The 19,495-nt window shown below is 42.9% G+C and overlaps 1 protein-coding gene across 4 annotated transcripts; it reads left to right on the top strand.

The window, feature by feature from the left end:
• Positions 1 to 287: 287 nt before the first annotated feature.
• On the top strand, positions 288 to 19,352 carry LOC148395658 (neprilysin-like). Of its 4 annotated transcripts, none has more exons than XM_088381535.1 (23): positions 288 to 518; positions 5,575 to 5,751; positions 5,908 to 5,943; positions 6,585 to 6,746; positions 11,709 to 11,789; positions 11,950 to 12,045; positions 12,112 to 12,230; positions 12,297 to 12,365; positions 12,586 to 12,720; positions 13,144 to 13,245; positions 13,319 to 13,455; positions 13,579 to 13,672; positions 13,754 to 13,882; positions 14,709 to 14,807; positions 14,887 to 14,964; positions 15,083 to 15,186; positions 15,544 to 15,602; positions 16,016 to 16,135; positions 16,686 to 16,819; positions 17,079 to 17,144; positions 17,311 to 17,406; positions 17,550 to 17,626; positions 17,750 to 19,352. In XM_088381535.1, exons 1-23 carry the CDS (start codon positions 476 to 478, stop codon positions 17,847 to 17,849), a joined length of 2,313 nt encoding a protein of 770 aa, XP_088237661.1. In that variant the 5' UTR covers positions 288 to 475; the 3' UTR covers positions 17,850 to 19,352. The 4 variants fall into 4 exon arrangements, with proteins under 4 accessions (XP_088237661.1, XP_088237663.1, XP_088237660.1 ...); XM_088381537.1 differs by lacking the exon at positions 288 to 518 and adding an exon at positions 4,393 to 4,462; XM_088381534.1 differs by lacking the exon at positions 288 to 518 and adding an exon at positions 4,575 to 4,983.
• Positions 19,353 to 19,495: the final 143 nt, after the last annotated feature.

Genomic DNA, 19,495 nt, shown 5'->3' with positions numbered 1-19,495 from the left:
AACAGTTTTATTTACACCCATGGACAATTTCCAACAGGGGTCACTCATCTTTTTTTTTAGTGCTGATTAATGCAAAGGACTATACAATTATGATGGATTTTCTTTAAGTCCACGAGGTTAATACGTTTGCTCCGCCGTGCTTGTCAGCCTTTGCGCACTTCACCGGCTCCGTGGGGGCTTCAAAGTGGAGCATGTGCACCCACCTCACACCTGACTAGACTTGCACCGCATGCGCAATAGCGCAATGGATCACTTCGGAGATGCTGCCTCTTTTTTTCTTGCCTGGTTGCATGTCATGCTGGTGCAGGTTGTGGTGAGTCTGTCCGTGCGTGTGCATGTGCGCGGGTGTGTGTGCGCGCAGTAAGGAAGGAGAGAGAGGCGGGATTTTGCGCCTTTCCAGACTGCGACGAGCGGACCTGCACTTTGCGCCTCCTCCTCCCGAGTGGATTTGATGGATGTTTAACGAACGGATGGGATGCCAGTTTATAGCATCGTCGCAAAATTCCCTGACACGTCCGGTAAGTTGCGCCGATTTGGGTTTCTGTCTATTACGTGTGCATGGAGGGGGGGGGGGGGGGGGGGGGTATCGGCGTGCACGTTGCGTGACACCAGTTTGCACCAGTTGATTCATGTAAAAAAAAAAAAAATGCCCCACAAGACTTCACGACGTGCAACAGGAGTGACACCATGTGTGCTTGAGCGGAGTCCACTTTTGCGTGTGCTTTGATTTGATTGCACGAGCGAGTCTCCCCGCGCGCAAACTTTTCATCTTTGTTATTTCAAGCGAGGTGGAAATGTCAGATTTAGTATGCTGCTCTATTTTTCAACGGAGAGATTGTGGCACAGGTTGCGGGGGCATATTGAAAGTTTTATAGGACCACAGAGCCACTGTTGTAGTGGGACTCGGTTGGAAGAATTGAAGGGTGGGCAAAGTGTGGCGCGTGGGCGACACGGTGCCCTAAAATTGGTTAATTAAAACGTGACTCGATAAGTAGTTTGTTGAATGTTTGCAAATAACGTGAATGATGCAGTTTATTTATTTTATTGTTTTGAATAATTAGAATTTTAATCAAAGATTTGTAAATTCATACAGTAATTGAAATTCGGGCAGCATGGTGGAAATGAAAATGTAAAATATAGTTCAATGTTTCAAATGAGATTCTGTCAGGTGCGAGGGCATAATAAAAGTTTAATAGAGCAGCCGAGCTGTTATTCTCACCGAAATTACAAGGCAAAAGGGGCAGTGGGAATTCTCATAGTGGCGTGCATACTCTTTGGGGTTTGATGGGGGTGCCCAAGATTAAAAGTGCAATGGCAACATTTATGTAGTTTTTGTCCCCCGAAGGTCTTTTTCTCGTGAAATTAACATTCCACTGCACTCAAGGGGTGCACGAGATTAAAAGTGTTTGTGGGTGTGAAAATATATTAAAAGTTTTATAGGGCCACTGAGCTGCTATTCTCTTTGAAATTAGTGGAATGAGCCAGTCGGTATCCCTCAACACTTGCAGCATAGATGAGCAGTACGCTGACTTTTGGGATGCGTCAGCCCCCTAGTGGTGGTTTCAAACATTTCTTTTAAAATTTAATTTAAAAAAAATCACATTATTTTTAAATCAATTTAAATTAACATCCCACCGTTTTTTAAATAGGAAATACCATTTTAATTCTCAATGTTTTTGAAAAAAATTTTGACTCAGGTTTTTTCCCCCAATACATTTTAATGGCTGTTAAAATGCTATTCTGGTGGAAAAATAAATCTTTAATTTCAATAGTAATTAGTTGCGATTAAATGTGTTCGAAAACAAATATGTTTTCTCGAGAGTTTGACATTTTAGAACAAAATTCGTATTACTGGTTATTGGAGTGCACGGGTTCAAAGTGTCAGGGACTGTGAAGATTTATTAAAGGTTTCATAGGGTTGCAGTCTGCTGAGCTGCGAATTAAAATAGTGCATTCGGCATCCCTCTGAGCGCGGATTCCCAAATTGTGATATGCACGCTGTTGGGGGTGGCTGCATGATATGATTTAGTCTGCTAACGCCACATTTACATATTTTTCATCTATATCATTTCAACTTTTGTGGAAATGTCAAATTGACTAGGAAGTTTTATTTCGAAGACTTTTTCAATGTTTAATGAGGCTTGGACGGATTGGTCAGCGAAACTATTTGGTTTAGTGGGAGGAGCCATCGGTCCAAAATCTCTTCCAGGGACTCAAACCTGCGGTCATCCTTTTTGGTCACATTCTTGGCCACATATCCAGAACCTCGCCTGTTTGTGGCGTCCCTCCAGTAACCCGACTCTTTCTTGGGGTTTACCGTATAAAATCGACACCGCTAATACGACAAACATCGAGTGCCCAAACTTCCCCAAATGTACTCATTAGCGTTTGTCGGTGGATACGATCCATTTTAGCTACTGGCCACATGTCCCACACAGAATGTGTTATTTTAAGTTAAACTAGGGCACATTCCAGTGCTTATTAGAACACCTCAATTAACCGTATGACATGTTCATGGCTCACATGCATATGGCCTGTAAAACTCTCCGACTGTGTTGTGTGTGTGCGTTTGTTGAGGTGTTTTTTTTTTTTTCAGGTGTCCCGGTGAATGATGGCTTTAATTTTGAAGGGGTTGCCAAGGTCCCAAGAGACGGGGAGTGATTATGTTTTGGATATTTTGGGAAAGACGGCTGTAGGAAAGGGAGACGGGGGAGCGTGGAAACTTTGAGGTCTTCTCAAATAAAAGCATCAACGCGATAAAACATGTTGCCGTAAAGCTTGCTGTTCTCTTCTCTGTGGACTCACTTGTTATGCTTTCCTCTTCATTGATTGGTTGCTTTCACCCTTCGTGCATCGTTAACATGATTAACTTGACTTGATCGTGGCTCAGTCCGAGACCGGCTTGACCGTTTTTACACTCGTTTTCTCCCCCACTGTTGGACGGCCTGCTAAATTACATTTGTTACCCTGTTATGGTTTAAATGGGACTAGGTTGAACTTTAAATTACATGAGTACTATTAGTAGCAAAGGTTTGCTTCCAGGCTGTGCACAGCAGTCAGGTAGGAAATTCACTTGTGTACGCCACACACTTCCAGAGAAGTAATCTTTCTCTTTCTTTTCCTTGTCACCTTAAAAGCAGCACACATCACATTTCGGGCTCACGGGCCTGCGGAGAGGAGCAGGTTGATGGGGCTTGGGAAATTCAGCAGCCACCTCCGCAGGGTTCCTCCCAAAAAGTCTTTTGATCAGTCTCTTGAATGACTCATGACTGACATGGCCGTCCATCCATCCATCCATCCATCCATCCATCCATCCATCCATCCATCCATCCATCCATCCATCCATCCATCCATCCATAACTTCTATTTATACTTTATTGTGAATGCTAAAATGTTAACGTATGTTCAGGTTTGACCATTCGCTTGGAACAAATTCACTCCATCATTTAGCATGGAAGGCTTGATTAGATGGTGTTCCACTTTGGAGGTTCCAATGTATATACACATTTGCCAGCACGGTGACGGCGAATGAACGACACGCTCTGATTGGCCCACGAGAGCCATACCGTACATGCCTCAGCTCAGTGTGAGGTAGTCGCCTTCAAACATGATTTAGTGTCCCACTTGGTTTGCACACCTCCTCCATTCTTGTCTTTCTTTCCGCACATTCCCTCGCCTGGTCTTGTGTTTGTATAAACTTCATTGCATCTGCATTTCATTTCTTGGCACGCAATGAATCAGGATGGAGAAGTGGAATAATGCACGCCGACGTGACATACACACACACACTGTTTGATTGCAGCGGCGGGACGCCTGGCTGTCACCGCTACGCGTTTTGCCTCCAGACGAGTAAAATAAAGTCAAAAGCATCTGACCTCCGCATCTTCCGCCTCCTCGGCGAGGCAGATTGCACAGGATGTTTGAATTCATTTCCTTGTTTGTCTCTCTTTTATTCAAAACGAGTGCTGGCGAAAAAAGAAGGACAGGCTTCGACTGAAAAGCTTCCACTCGGGTGCGTGAGGAGTGAAGAGATGCATGCTCAAGTGGCAAATAAACCTCGGTGGTTTGATGGCAGGAGTGGGCGACGGAGGATCTGAGTGACGATCAAGTGATTCTAAAAAAACAATTGGTCCATCCATCTGTTTTTTTAAACAGTGCTTGACCTCATTAGGGTCGTAGATGACCCCTGAATCCATCCCAGGTGACTTTTATTGGAAACCTGAACCGAGATTCAGCCCGACTCCAGTGTGAGAGCAGACGTGGTAACCGCTAAATCGATCTGTAGCTTTGTCGAACGAAATACGATTCGAAACGAATGCCGTTAAGTGTTTGTGTGGGTCTTTGTGTTCGTTCAAAGAAAGCCAAGAGGCTTTGTCCTCTGGTTGTGTGGCACTCTCATCTCAGCCGACACATGGAAAGACCCACCGTGTTTACGGGATCCTCATGACACCGGCTTATAAAAGTATGTGTGAGAGAGAAAGAGAAAAACACCGTGGCTTCGAGGCCCGTGTGTGTGTGTGTGTGTGTAAGTAGCGATTGCGTGAGTGCGTGCTGGGGGGATTACAGATTAATTGCCTTCAGAGATACTTTCTTGCTTGTTACATGAACTTTGCAAAGTTCTCACTTTGGCCCCAGAGAGGAAAACAAAGCTGTTTAGTGAGCAGCAGGAGGAAAGCGTCTGCAGTAGCTATCTGTTGTTTTCCCACCGCTTTCTTTGTTCTTTATGCCATCAGTGGCCATGAAGTTGAACTGTGACAAATTTCCAAGATTTATTTTTTATTTTTTTTTTATTCTCAAGGCTTGTGAAGAAAGAGACACACTGAAAAGTAGGGCATACCCAAATGAAGCGTTTGTTTGTCAAAATTTATAGATATAGCTAGCTTGCGATATAGGTTGTGAGCTAGCTAGCTAGGGCCAGAATGAATCTATTCATGCAGAATCTAACAGAATGCTTTACTAAAATAGCATGCGCCGCAAAGTACAGTAAGTAATTTGGATTCTGTTTTCTACACTGATTGAAAAATATGTTTTTTAAGCAATACAATACAGTATTTTGATGACAGAAGCAGAAGCTAGCTACTAGCTATTTTGGAACCAAACTAGCTTGTCAGTTAAAATGACATATTGTGAAATTAGCAAATATTTAGGGTTCTGTTAAATGTGTTTATGACTACCTCCTAAAATATGTTTTTTTTTAAGCAATACAATAGATTATATTGATGACATAAGCAGAAGCTAGCGACTAGCTTTTTTGGAACCAAACTAGCTTGTCAATTAAAATGAGATATGGTCAAATTAGCATTTATTTAGGCTTCTGTTAAATGTATTTATGACTACCTCAGAAATATGTTTTTTAAGCAATACAATACAGTATATTGATGACATAAGCAGAAGCTAGCTACTAGCTATTTTGGAACCAAACTAGCTTGTCAATTAAAATGAGATATTGTCAAATTAGCAAATATTTAGGGTTCTGTTAAATACATATATGACTACCTCAGTCACTGTTTTGTTTATTTGGCAGTCTGTCTGTTTGTTCAAGTCAGTTCATGGTATGTGTAATGTGCTCTTCAGGTGATTCCATACAACTGGCAGCAGAAGGTGAAGTACTGACCATGACCGACAACAACACGCCCAAGTCTGCCAAAAAACCTCGCTGGACCTCCCTGGAGGTCGCTCTCATCGCAGTGGTTTCGTTGCTCTTCATCATCGTCGTGGCTCTCGTCATTCTTTTTGCCACTCAGCAGACTGGTGAGTTCCCGGAGTGAGCCAAAATCCATCATCTTCAAACACAAGATGTCCTGCTGAGTGTGCACATTGACAGTGTGAAATCACACATAGTCAATTTCTCCCCTGACATCATCACAGTAAATATTCACCAAGATTTTTCTTCTGTGTTCCCTGTAGTCGAAATCTGCACGACAGCTGACTGCACTCGATCGGGTAAGCGGTTTGTCTTCTTTCTTGACGTCATACGTGACGAGATAAACGCGGAGCAGATGTCTTCTGAAGTCTTGATCTTGACAGAAACATGACGTGAGCTGCTGCTGCTGTGGATCACTGTCCGACTTGTGCAATGGTTGACCGATGCTCCCTAAAAACCAATGAAGCTAACAACAAAAAGATTTTCACCACGTGTGTGTGTTTTATGAGTGTATTTGTCTCTGACGGACAAAAAAGAGTCGTTTGTTTTCAAGGCGACTTGTGTATATGTTCGTAATTCACCGTACCGGCAGAGCGCGAAACATCGGAAAAGGCCGGTGGTCCATATCTTCTGGTCAAACCCGAAAGACAAATATCAGGCGGCGGGTTCGATGATGTTTGATTTTATTTTTCGGGTATAAACAAAAGAAAAAAAAGAGGCAAAAGCTTGACTGGTTCTGAAAGAGAAAACAAATCAAGCGTATTTACCCTGTCAGATGGTGTTTAGCTAGCGCTAGCTCTTCAAATACAACCTGAGCACATTTTGGGATGTTTTGGTTCCATCTGCTTTAGAAAAGACGAATGGAGCGCCATCGATTCATCCGAGTTATGAAATTCCTCATGTAAAAGACTGATTGATAGATTTTCTCTTTGCGGCGCAGCGGCTCGGCTGATTGAGAACATGGACGCCGCCGTGGACCCTTGCGACAACTTCTACCAATACGCCTGCGGGGGATGGCTGAAAAAAAACATTATCCCCGAGACCAGCTCGAGATACAGCACCTTTGGCATCCTGCAAGATGAATTGGCGGTCGTTCTCAAAGGTCAGCGTCTGTTCATACACACACATAAAGGCCACAACACAAATCATGGCGTCCTTTCTCCTTAATGGCGAACAGTGAAAAACAGTGTTTTGCTTATCCATGATCCATTCATTGATTTTCTACCGTGCTTGTCCTCATTAGGGGTTAGCCGGAGCCAAATTTAATACAAAGTAGTGATTCTAGTCTTAAATTAATGTTGTGTATAGTTAATATGGATCGATTGCGCAACTGGACGTTATAGTGAAAATGATCTGTAGTTATTATCTGACTTAAATGATCTGACTTCCTGCTTTTATCCTGTATGGCTCAAGTGACACAATTTCGATTCTCAAGTGGCATAATAGGATGTGCGTCATGGCAGCGTAAATGGAAAAGAAAAAAAAACATGGAATAGGATATATTTTCAGGCCCCCCCTTCCGAACGTGGAAAAAAAATCGTATAGAAACTTGCTGGTGATTTTAAAACTTTCGCTTCCAAGTCACAAATGGAATATCAATTGGGATGAGGAGTTGACTTATTTTGTCAATTAAAGTGTATGTTAATTCAGGAAGCGAAACTGGGTAGCCGTCATAAATGCCGGGAGAGTTGATCTGATCCACTGAGGGAGCTCCGCCGCGTGTCTTCAGCGTGGCTACGGATACAAACGAGCTTGTGTTACATTCTTTCTCACCTTATGACGCGCAATACTTGTAAGTGAGAGGGTCCTCCCGCAGGCATGGAGGTCACCGCTGTCAATTTGCAGTCGGTGTGGAGCCAACTGCCTGAAGGACGACCCCCGACCTCCCTCAACTGAACCTTCCAGTCGGATTAATTTCTGCCTGTGTTGAAATTCGGATCAAAATGCACACAATCAACAAAAACACGTTTTTAGCATCCTCAAGTAGCTGAAATATTGTTAACTCCTTTTTATCAACAGGGTATCAAAATACAGTTAATAATTCCAACGTGGCCATTTTCTTTACACTTAATAACAGTTAGTTCGGCTTTCGATTAGATTGCAGTTTTTCTGCGAGAGGACAAGTAGCAATTGGCAGCTCCCCCGCTCGGGTATATGATGACGGGATGAATTCCAGAGGGGTCTAAAATTTCAAGACACACATAATTAAACGCGTTCCGACGCGGTTAGCGTTTTAGCATTAGCATTCCGAAGCTGAAATGTCGTTAGTGTCGTTACCGCGGCTGGCATCAATTTGAGTTGCAGACTTGCTTGGTTAAAACTTAAACAACAACACCTTCAGGCTTCCGCTAAGCAAAAAAAAAGAACAGCTAATATTTATTAGCGATGAATCAAATTGTTAACTCTGACTTCAGTGGTAGGCGACGAACGGCTACGGAAGGCCTCGTAACTATCACTTGTGAAATCATTCCGTTTACGCTCTGCTTAAGGCGGAAGGAAAAGGCAAAGCGTGTCTCGTTGCACTTTATCTTTGCAATCTGGACAGCCCGGAGGGGGACACATTATCGAAAACACTAACGTGTGCGGTATTTTACTGATTGGACATCTATACGTATAAACATCCGTACTAAAAATCTCTCTCTGGTAGTATTTGAGTGTTGTGTAGCGTTAATGTCTTCCACGGACGAAACTGAATGAATAGTTCAGCGCATCTTCTAAAGTCAAATTGGATTTTCGGGCTAAAATACGATATTGGAAGTTGCCCAAAAGCTGTTAAAGTGACAATACGTGGACTCGAATAATAAAACTTGCTGGACAGTAGCAAGTGTTTTTGAGTTACGGAACAAATTAAACTCGCATGTCAAATCAGAGCTGCGTATTGAAACCCCGAAAAAAAATTTCATTCCGCAGCTCAACATAATATTGATATGCAGACAATTTTAATGCTTCCGTCCTTTTTCCTCACAGGGTGCTTTTAGTGATAAAAGTGCATATTGCAAAGCGTCATTAGTGAAGCGCTCAAATGAAATTCCGGCTTCTGCTTCCCGTCACTAATTTGCCGCGGGACGAGATGTAACAGCTCCAAAGGCCGGTCTGTTCACCGTAGTAAATACGTACAAATGGCCAGCATTAAGCGTTTTGTTTTCATAACAAACAAATATAATCTGTTGCTCTTTCCCCGCTTGGCTGGCCTGACATGCAAAATCACACAGGGAGGGGGGGGGGCAAAATAAACATTGCTCAACGTCTCATTCGAGTAATCTTGCTTGAGCATTTACGCACGTGGCCTGTCTTCGCTTGGTGTATTTTTTTCATATTTGCTGTCAGCCTGAAAAGGAATAAAACCAGGGGGAAGGGATATAAAAACAAAAAAAACAGCTCTGTCGAAATCCCGTATTGTATTTCGAGCTCATCAGCGGCCACATCACAAGCATCGTTCCGTCACGCCGTCGGCCTCGACAGACGTGATCTATACACACACATGTTGGGGTTTATTTTTGCGTGTGGAAGTTGGCAACGAAAGCTGTTTTCAAGTCCAATTCGAGCATGTCCGTCAACAAATAGAGGATTCCCTTATGAACGCTTCACAAATGCTTGAAAAATTCATTTGTTGAGAAGTTTATGGAGATTTATGAGCGTGACCCCGTTTGCTTGCCAAGTGGTGAGCCCACCTTGCTCCTTTGCTAGCAATCAATGGGCGGAGCTCGTTATAAAACACTAGTTGTTTATCAATGATTTGTGAACGAATTAGAATGTCGTGGTTAATAATTCCGTCACATAAGCTTTCTTGTAAAATAGATAAAATCATGGTATAAATACTAAGCTTGATGACCCTTATTATGACGATACGTCTTTATTAGCTAAATGTTTATTTATGATGGATTAAAGGAATATTATTCATTATCAATAATATTTTATCGAGGATCAATAAACACAATTAAGCGAATTTAATTGTAGTATTGATCGTCATCATGTGTCCAAATGAAGTATTTACTGCTTGGAAGAATACAAAGTGGTAAATGTAACGGGCGATGAAGGGGCGGAGTCTAATTTATCAGCTGGAAAATGGAATCATTTTCATCTCGTTAGAGTAACGATACTGTGGAAAATTAACTTTTTTTTATTGCTTGCATGGGGACTCAGCTCTGGAATAAATAGCAGAAAAAGTAACTCCATGAAAATATCTATAATTGAATATGTCCAAAAAGTAAATGTGTCTTCTCAAAACAACATCATTTTAAACCAATCTTAAAATCTTAAAAAAAGTATACATAATGATTATATAATGGAAAAAATATAACTCTCCATATCGTCCACTCCACTGTAAAAAAAAAACGTGATAAGGAACCTTGGAACTCTTCTAAAAATGTGTGATATTTCTCTTTTAGTGAGGGCTGTCAAAGCGTACGTCATCGTTTATGTTTCGATGTCAAACTCAAGCGCCCTCGGCGATATCCGGCGTGCCACGTCGTTGTATGAGCCTGGAAATAATTCCATGTTGATGCCGGCAAATATTGCTTTAGTGGCATATTTTTTACAGGCTCATATATAACCTTCGCTCTCGGCCTTTCACTCGACACTCTACTGGCTACAATACAGAACATTTTATAACCAGGCGAACGCTCCAAAATCAATGTTTTCCTCTTTGCTGTGAATACAAAACAACGACAAGCCAGTTGGAATAAATCCACGTTTCTCGGTCTCGGATGTGCCGTCACTTTGACGCTGAGCAGCCATTTTACCAAACACGTCTGACAAGACACGTAACAGCGACATAAGTTTACGGATGATGATCGCTGAGGGTTCGATGGTAATTGCCCGCGACATCAACTATTTATGCTGTGAAGGAGCTGATGCACTTTAATGAGCTGTCGTGCTGACAAATATTTTAAGGAAATGGAAGACGTATTGTGCATGTTTGAATTTAAAACAGTTCCTAGTTAGGACTGTGACTTTCTTGCTTTTGACAAAATACCCCAAGGATCAAGAATTATATACAGGGATATAAATATGATTATTTTTCCCTCCCATTGAAATGAATAGAAATACCGCAGCTCTTCTCAGCTCATCAATACAGCACTAAGCTAATTAGCGTTAGCATGACTGTCCAATACACGGAAGTCAATGCAGGTCTGCTTACCTTTTGTTATTGGTATGATGCAGGTGTGTTTATCGGAAACGGCTCTGGATTTCCCTCCAGCCAAGCTAATCATATAACGAACCGTGAAATTTGGTTTAATATGCATTACTAGCAAAGGTCGGCGGGAACTCAGGGGGGTGTGATTTAAGATCATCAAGGTTAATCCGACTCGTGAGCTATTTAAACGCTTTGCTTCAGACAGGATGCCTTAAACAAACGTAAAATCCATTCCCCGATAAAAGCGCGCCCTTAAGTGTAAGACGTACGCGTGGCGTGTTTGAGTTATAGCCTGGCTGTAGTTAAACACTCGCGCCAAAGCAGTCGCTAATCCGATCGCGCACGCCACGTGTGCCCTTTAGCTGCGAGCGCCCCGCCAAAGGCTCTCTCTTCATTAACATTTAACCGGCACATAAATAGTGCAAATGAAAATGGAATAAGTCCACCGGAGGCTTGCAAACGTCAAGCAAAAAAAGCAAATAATTAACCTTTTGATTGGATATTGAATTCAATTTAGAGTGTTTTCACTGGCAGCTAAGGCAAATGAGGGCAGAGTGGATAAATGAAACACTTTTAGAGACCATGTCCGGATGTAGCTTCGACCCATTTTCACGAGTGGTTTCCCGCAAACCGGAGACGTCGACGGTTCCGCATTGAAGCGGCCTCAATGTGACACAAATTATTTTCTGTTCTGTCCCGTCACTTGGCTGTGCCATTGATGGGATGTTGGTTTTTGTGTAAGAGCCTTCTGCTTGCTTCAAGATTTTTTTTTTTTACGTAAAACATGAAATATTACTGTGGACTGTAACGACTAAAATCAAATCTGTAGGTTCATTGAGTATAAATAAAGACATTTTAAAACAACGGTAGTTTGCTTTAAGAGCGCTTGCCAAGTAAAAGTTTTATGTTTGGTTTTTTGTTTTGTAGGTGTTCTTGAAAAAAATGTGGAGGATGAAGCGGAAGCTCTCAGCAAGGCAAAGACCCTCTACAAGTCCTGCACCAATGACAGTGAGTGAAATAAATAAAATAATTGAAATAAAAAATAAAGTAAATAAATAAATAAATATAAAATAAAATAAAATAAAATAAAATAAAATAAAATAAATAAATAAATAAATAAATTGTGCATGGAAAATGACCCCTGCATGATGAAATTTTTTTTCCAAAGGTCTAACGGAGCAAAAGGGAGGTAGTCCTTTGTTCATGACCCTGCCTGATGTCTTTGAGTGGCCCATGGCTGTGGACAATTGGACCGCCGACTATGGTGAAGTACTCCTGATAGTTCTGTTTTTGTACCCTCCACACATTCTCATTGAGTCTCTTCCGGCAGGTAAAACATGGCGGGTGGAGGATGTCATAGCTAAGTTGAATGTGAAATATCAAAATGTTCTCCTGGTGTCCATGTACGTCGACGTTGATGAACGGGACTCCAAATCACACATCATTCATGTACGTGTGAAATAACTCGAGCAAACATTCAAATCTCGTCCACTAAAAAGGTTTTCTCTTTGGCAGTTTGAGCAGCAGCACAGTCTGGGCGTCTGGTCCAAAGGTGACCATGCTTGTAATGGATCGAACGAAGAAGTGGGTGGAATGTTTTTGTTTGGTTTTATCGTGTTGTCCACCGATACGTAACAAAATCAGCTCTGAAACGTAGAACTAAGTGCCAGCAGTATTCGGGCTCATCTCAATTCAGAGAAGCAATCGACCGGATTCACAGCTTGCGTCCATGACGGTTGAACTTCAATAATTGACAGCCCTCGCTCACTCTCGCTTGTCTCGTTTGATCGTGATCGCTCGACAGGCGTGCCGGCTCTACGAGCTCTTTGCGATTGACCTGGTGAAGCTGATCCGGACGGACCGAGGTCTGTCCGTCAACGAGACGCTGATCAGAGAGGAAGTGGCGCGGGTAATGGAGCTGGAGCGGGGCATTGCCGAGGTAAGCACATTCTTGGCAATAAGATGTAGAACGTCATCTTAGACTGGAGCAGGAGCGTGGTCAAATTTACAATCAACAGCACGTTTCTCAAAGTAGGTTTGGTTCTTTCCCATCAGGTTAGCAGGTACATTGGAATTTTATCGGTGAGGGCTGGAACGGATTAATCGCATTTCCATTCATTTCAATGGGGGAAAGTGTTTTGAGTGGCAAGAAGGCTCAAATTAATCACAACGTTCACCTGGCTACCAACACAAAGCCATCTCGACCGCTGTGCAGACTCTGACATTTACAGAACTCAAAGGCGCCAGAGATGTTTGTTGTTCCTGGAACGGCACTCCGGCTAAGCTCACGGTTCAGAGAGACCGGGGGGTGGATAAATGGAGAAATGAGTTGACTTTTAACCTCTTTCTTTTCTTCTCCAAGGCTAACGATTCCCCGAGTGTCTCTAACGATCGAGAGTTGCGTTATAACCGGATGGAACTTGGAGATCTCAACACCAATTTCACCCTCGAAGTGGATTCGAGGGTAAACCGTCGGGAACTCTGCTCTCCTAAACCTTCTCGTCCTCGTTCTAATATATTCTGTTTTTGTCCCGAAGCCATTCAACTGGAGTTATTTCACCGCCCAGATAATGAATACAGTCAACATCACCGTCACAGACACCGAGGAGGTGATAAACTTGAGCCCCAACTATTTCAAAAAGCTCAACCCACTCCTGGCCAAATATTCAAAGAGGTACGCGACTCGTAATAAACACGGCTCACGCATATTTGCGGCTCTCTGCGTTTTCGCGAGGGTTATCGATCGATCCGATCGATCCGTCACGTTTTCTGAAGGCCTTCCCTCGTCTCCTCGCAGGGACGTGCAGAACTACTTGATGTGGCGTTTCGCTTCAGGGATGGTGGATCACCTGAGCAAAGCGTACAGGGATACGGCCAAAGCCTTCAAAAAAGTACGGCCCGGGATGTTGATAGAAAAATTCGTCACGAATGATTTCGGGGAAATCAAACGGACGTGTTGTGTTTCTTCGTAGGCGATGCACGGCGCGACGGCGGAGGAACCGGTGTGGCGTCAGTGCGCTGTGTTTGTCAGCAGTGCTATGTACAATGCCGTCGGGCGCCTCTACGTGCAGGAGGCCTTCTCGGATAACAGCAAAAAGATGGTCAGTCCATTTTTGGTTTCTTTCAGTCCTTTTCACATTTGAGTAAATTCCCTTCAACATCTCTACGGGTATAAATTAATGTTTTAAGATACGGTTGGGTTGTTTCAAACCAGATTCAGGGTTTCGAGCATGGGTTAGGTTGTCAGGCCAGAATTGTAACCCTGGTTTAAGATTTCAAATTGGAGTTTCAAGCATTCCAAATTCGGATTTAAAGACAGTTTTTGGGTTTCAAATTAGAGTTTGAGGCCAGTTTTAGGTTATCAACAGTCTTAAAATTTGTTTCAACCCTCGATAAAAATACAACCCATAAAAAAATAGCATATAGAGAAGAATTATAGGGAAAGCGTACAGTGCAATAAAAAGTTCAAGAATTGTTGACGTAGTAAAGCAGCAGCGCTCTTAAATGACACCCACGGTATTGTGAGTTTTACCTCACAGCGAGTCACTCGGGAAATAAATCTTTGTCGGCCATTGTGTTTTGAGGCTGCAATCTATTTACCAGCATATGGTCGTACAACTCGAGAAGACACACAAACACGCAGGCTGCGTTCCACATGCGAGAGTGGGATATGACATCGAGATTTACGACGTGTGTCATTTTTGAGAAATGTGCAAGAACGCACCCAACCCAAAAAGTGAGATGATTTACAACGCCGGGTGCTGATGGCTGTTTGATGCCCTGGATCACTATTTTAAGATCTATTTTAACCCGCTGACCCAATTATATAATAATGAGGGAAATCATTTTAATTCTTACTAAACGGTGTGTCGTAGCTTTGCGTTTCTACGTGACAAATCCATTGACTCGTTTGTCTTCCGGCCCAAGATGGAGGAGATGATTAAAGATATCCGAGAGGTCTTTATCAGTAACCTCAAGGAACTGACCTGGATGGATGCAGTCACCAAAAAAGCAGCAGAGGAAAAGGTACGGGAAACAGCTCCTTTATCCATTTGGACGTTGGAATGAGTGAAGGATCATTTGAAAAATCGGTTCCTCTTCTCAGGTTCGTGCTATCCGGGAACAAATTGGCTACTCTGACAACATCATGGACGATAACTACCTCAACGACGAGTACAAAGACGTGAGTGTCCGCCAAATTTTTCAGACTGATGTAAGGTGATACACGATGGCTTTATCGTGGCTGAAGATCTCTTTTTTTTTTTAAATCGTTTCGTAACTGGCTTGTGTGTTGGCGTTAGCTCAACTACAGCGTAGACGAGTTCTTTGAAAACATCGTGCACACCACGGCCTACAACAAGAAGAAAATTCTGCAGAAACTCAGAGTGCAAGTCAACAAAGATGAGTAAGACTGAACAAATTGTGTATGTTTGAAATGGAAAGGAAGCAGAAAGAAAGAAAACCTTAGCCACTACAAAAAACATGACGAGACCAAACCACAACGCAACATAGACTGATAGAAACCGCAAAACTGAATACAAACAAATTTACGAGACAACCAGGCCCACCTGGATAAGACACAGGTGTGTCCGGACGGCGCTGATTGAGAACAGGTAAAGACCAAAATCGAACTCATAGCCAATCCATGAAAAGTAGACGTAGGAAAAGAGGATATTAAAATGAAATAGAACAAAACCAACCAAAAATTGACCAAAAAAAACAAAACATTTTTTATTCTAATAAATCTTGTGCTCATCTTCAGGTGGGTGTCAGGAGCAGCTGTCATTAACGCCTTCTACTCGTGGAGAAAAAACATCATAAGTATTCCACATACGCTATGCCACTTTCACAATGTGGATATCAAAAGTCTGCACACCCGCTTTGGATTTTTTGCTGACATAAAAAATGTGACCATGAGAAATGAAAAATACGAGACCAAAATAAATCATCTCAAATCTTTTTCCACCAATGATCTGACATGTGTTCAACTCAAGTGTAAAAAAAATATCAGATAGTGGTTGCACAAGTGTGCACACCCTCTCACAAGTGGAATCCGAAATTAACACAATTTAACGTGTCTCCGATTAACCCCAAATAAATTGTAACTGGTCTAGTCGGCTTCTCCTGGTCTTAATCAGTGCAGACTTTTTCGATCCACTGAACCACAATTCATCTTGTCCATGTTGTTACTCGAGGCAGGTCCGCAAATCTTTCCGTCTCATCTCTTCCGTTAGTATTCCCCGCCGGTATCCTGCAGCCGCCGTTCTTCAGTAAAGGCCAGGCCAAATCTCTCAACTACGGAGGAATCGGCATGGTCATCGGCCACGAGGTCATGCACGGTTTTGACAACATCGGTAGGTTGCTAACTTCATCTAAATAATCCCTTCCCTGTTTCGTCATAGCAACCGGGCACCCGGCTACGTGACCTTGCGGGTCTCGAGGTCAGACGGCAGGAAACTTGCGTGTACGTGTGACCTCGTGAACGATTGGGACGCAGCAAAGCTAATATTTAAACATGGTTAAAAGGAAAATCAATGGCAGGTAAACCGAGGGGCTCTTTGGTTTGCGCCTGAGTTGCCATGGCGATGAGGGATGTAAGGCTAACTACCGCTGTAGGCCAACTTATATTTACAATTTTGGGCAAAAATGGAAGTGCAGAGATCATCGAGGGTGCCACCGCAGAGACTTGTTTATCGTGTTCCTAATCGGAAAAAAAACTCATCTATCAGGACTCCCGTAAACCAAAAACCCCCTTTTAGTATTCCAATAAATAATGAAATATAAAAATGACAAGAGACCATTCCGCATTTGGAAGCGCATTACTGAAATCTTTGGATTTCAGTCAACGCCTGACGTTTTTTTTTTCGTTTATTTATCAAAGTGATGTATTTGCTGTTTTTCAAGGCCGTAAATACGATAAAGACGGCGACCTGAAGGACTGGTGGACGGAGGACTCGGCTCAAAGGTTCTTGGAGCTGTCAGCGTGCATCGTGGAGCAGTACGCCAACTTCTCTTGGGACCTGGCCAACGGACTCAACGTACGGTATCCCGAAAAGTCGTACCTTCTCCCGTTTTTTTCACACATCTGTCACGTCCGCTCATCTCCTCCCTGCCTCACGGACGCTTTCATATTTTTCCTCTGTTGACAGATTGCAAACTCCCCCGCGGTCCTTATTTATTTCCCCCCAGGCACCGTTTCCTTTTCAAACCGTTTCTTCCATTCTGAAGAAAGAGATTTGTTTAGTGTGTGCTGGATTGCTGTTTACGCTGCCATCTCTTTGTTGTCCATCCTTCTAGCTAAAAGGTAACAACACCCTCGGGGAGAACATTGCTGATAACGGAGGAGTACGACAGGCCTATCAGGTAATGAGCCCGGAAACAACGTTTGGGACAAGACTGTCTTCTCTTACCAATATTAACTGGAGAAGTCTGACTGACAAGTAGAGCTTGTCAATTATTCTGTTGAATTAAATTAGATTCGTATTTCCATATATTGACATAAATAGCGACGTGTCTTGTGTGTTTGCAGGCCTATCAGAACTACGTGAAGAAACACGGTGAGGAACCACGGCTGCCAGGGCTCGACCTTAATCACGATCAACTCTTCTTCCTCAACTTTGCTCAGGTAGTAGACAATTATTTGCCAGATGAATGATTAGATCAATAATAAGACGTATTCTTTGAGAATGCCGTTCATTGTATGGAGTTGATTAGCTGGCGGTCTGAAGGATAACAACAAAATATGAAATCGATTATAATCGGCGTTAGGTGTGGTGTGGAACGCGGCGACCGGAAGACGCTTTGAGTTCCATCCAAGTCGATCAGCACAGTCCGGGAAAATTCAGGTGGGGGCTTCAAGGTTATTGACCAAAACTAGCTAAAATTGCTAAGGAAGTAAAATGATTCTTTTTTTTAGTATAATAGAACAGAAATTACATGTTCTGTTTTTGATATGATTTGCTTGTCAGGGTGCTGGGGTCCCTCCAGAACTTCCCAGAGTTCGCCAAGGTGTACGGCTGCAACCAAAGCAGCTACATGGTATCGGACAAGGTGTGCCGCGTGTGGTGATCCGCGACGGGCCCGTGTGGACTTCCGCGTACCGTCGGTCCTCGGACTTCACGTAGGAAGTGGAATCTCCTCCATCTGGCCGGGGCGGGGCCGCCGTACCGTACGCGCACTTCCTCGGAGAACAGATCGTTGACTGTAACGCTCCCCGAACAGATGGAACACCGTCACCTCTGTTTCATCAAATGATCCTAACTGGATACAGCCAACAATCAGTCTTTGTTTTATTGTTTTTCTTTTTTTTTTTCATGTTCTGTACTGCACAGGGGTTAATGTACTCCAACCCACTGGCTTATAAATACACCAAACGCCCACAGAAGAGGGCTGAAACCACTGTGCTGTTATGTAGGACTGTCTTCAGCCTTCATCTCGTCTCTCCATACGTCCCGTTGAGCTAAATGATTACAGATCAGGCAATTATTTTTTTGCAACAAACATGTTAATTGTGATTTTTACTCTCACTGAATTGTTTACTGCAGGTCTGATGTTTATTCCGTCAAGTACGTTCACTTCGGTCTTTTTTTTTTTTAGATCCTCTTCGAGATGACAATCAACACGCTCGGTTCCATTTGTGGCTTTGTCACGGCTGCCTGTTTGTTCGTCACGCCAATCGCAATGCCTTACATGACCTGTGGTGCCGCTCTTAGGGACGGATCAGCGGTTACGTTTAAAAGTTACGTATTAAACTAGAGGGAGGGTTAGAGCTGTGGTTTAGAGATAGGACATTTGTGGTCAGGGTTCGGGATTGTGGTTTGGCAGTTCGGCTCGGTGGTTGGAGTGAGTCACTTGATTTTTAGGAATTCGCTGCAAGGGGTTAAGTTAGGGTTAGCGGTTAGGGTTATTACGTTTTTTGACATTCGGTGTATTTGTGTATGCAGAAGAGCGTAAGGAAATTTGAGCAATGGGTTGGCCAAGTCCGGTTTTAAGGAACCGCTGTCCTGGCTGTTTTCCAGGTCGGAGCACACCCGATTCAAATAATCACCTGATCGGCAAGCTGGGTAGAACCTTAATAATGATCCGGATCGTTTGAATCCGGTGTGTGAAGAAGGGAAACTTGCCTACCCATATCTCTTTCATCATATGGAACACGGTACTAAACTTTAAGAGCATTTGCTATTTTTCAAGTTGAAAAAAAGCTCCTCGGTTTGTTTTTGGGGGGTTGTTGTTGCCTCGGTCACAATATTAGGTACACTCGTAAGAGGATCGCATATGAGCTGATGGTTAAAACAGAGCACTATAATCTTTGTAAAACTTTTGTCTGACTTTGTAGGGGTGGCAAATATTTAAAGGTAATGAAAAAAGTGGGGGAGCTTTATTTTGTACTTTGGAGGGGGGGCAAAAATTAGAATCCTGTATTTGTTGGATTTTCAGTCTGTGTGTCTGTTGGCATCGCTTGTAAGGTGCATGCCGTTATTTGTGGAAGGTTATGCTCTTTAAGGACTTTTCTTATTCACATGTAACTGCAGGCTGCAATAAAAAAGTCCTTTGCCTTTTATATAGAAATCATTCTCGGCATCTCGCTGTTTTCCTATTATCCGTTCACAATCGTTTTGTGTCAATCATTCGCTCGGGCTTTCTTTGGCTTGGCCGCGCCTTAGCCATAGAAAGACAAATATACCTCACTTGCCTGTATTTTGATATTTTATCGT

The sequence above is a fragment of the Syngnathus floridae genome, chromosome 7 (assembly GCF_059516105.1).
Source record: "Syngnathus floridae isolate MCC-2025c chromosome 7, RoL_Sflo_1.0, whole genome shotgun sequence".
NCBI classification, from domain to species: domain Eukaryota; kingdom Metazoa; phylum Chordata; class Actinopteri; order Syngnathiformes; family Syngnathidae; genus Syngnathus; species Syngnathus floridae.
The sequence above is the reverse complement of the archived record's forward strand: the minus strand, read 5'-3'. Positions and strand labels throughout refer to the sequence as shown.

Excerpts from the sequence above, each read along its gene's own strand:
- LOC148395658 (XM_088381533.1), top strand. The coding sequence starts at position 4,724 with ATGCCATCAGTGGCCATGAAGTTGAACTGTGACAAATTTCCAAGATTT. Across the intron at positions 12,721-13,143 it reads TGGAGCGGGGCATTGCCGAG|GCTAACGATTCCCCGAGTGT; the intron begins GTAAGCACATTC and ends TTCTTCTCCAAG. Across the intron at positions 15,603-16,015 it reads GTGGAGAAAAAACATCATAA|TATTCCCCGCCGGTATCCTG; the intron begins GTATTCCACATA and ends CTCTTCCGTTAG.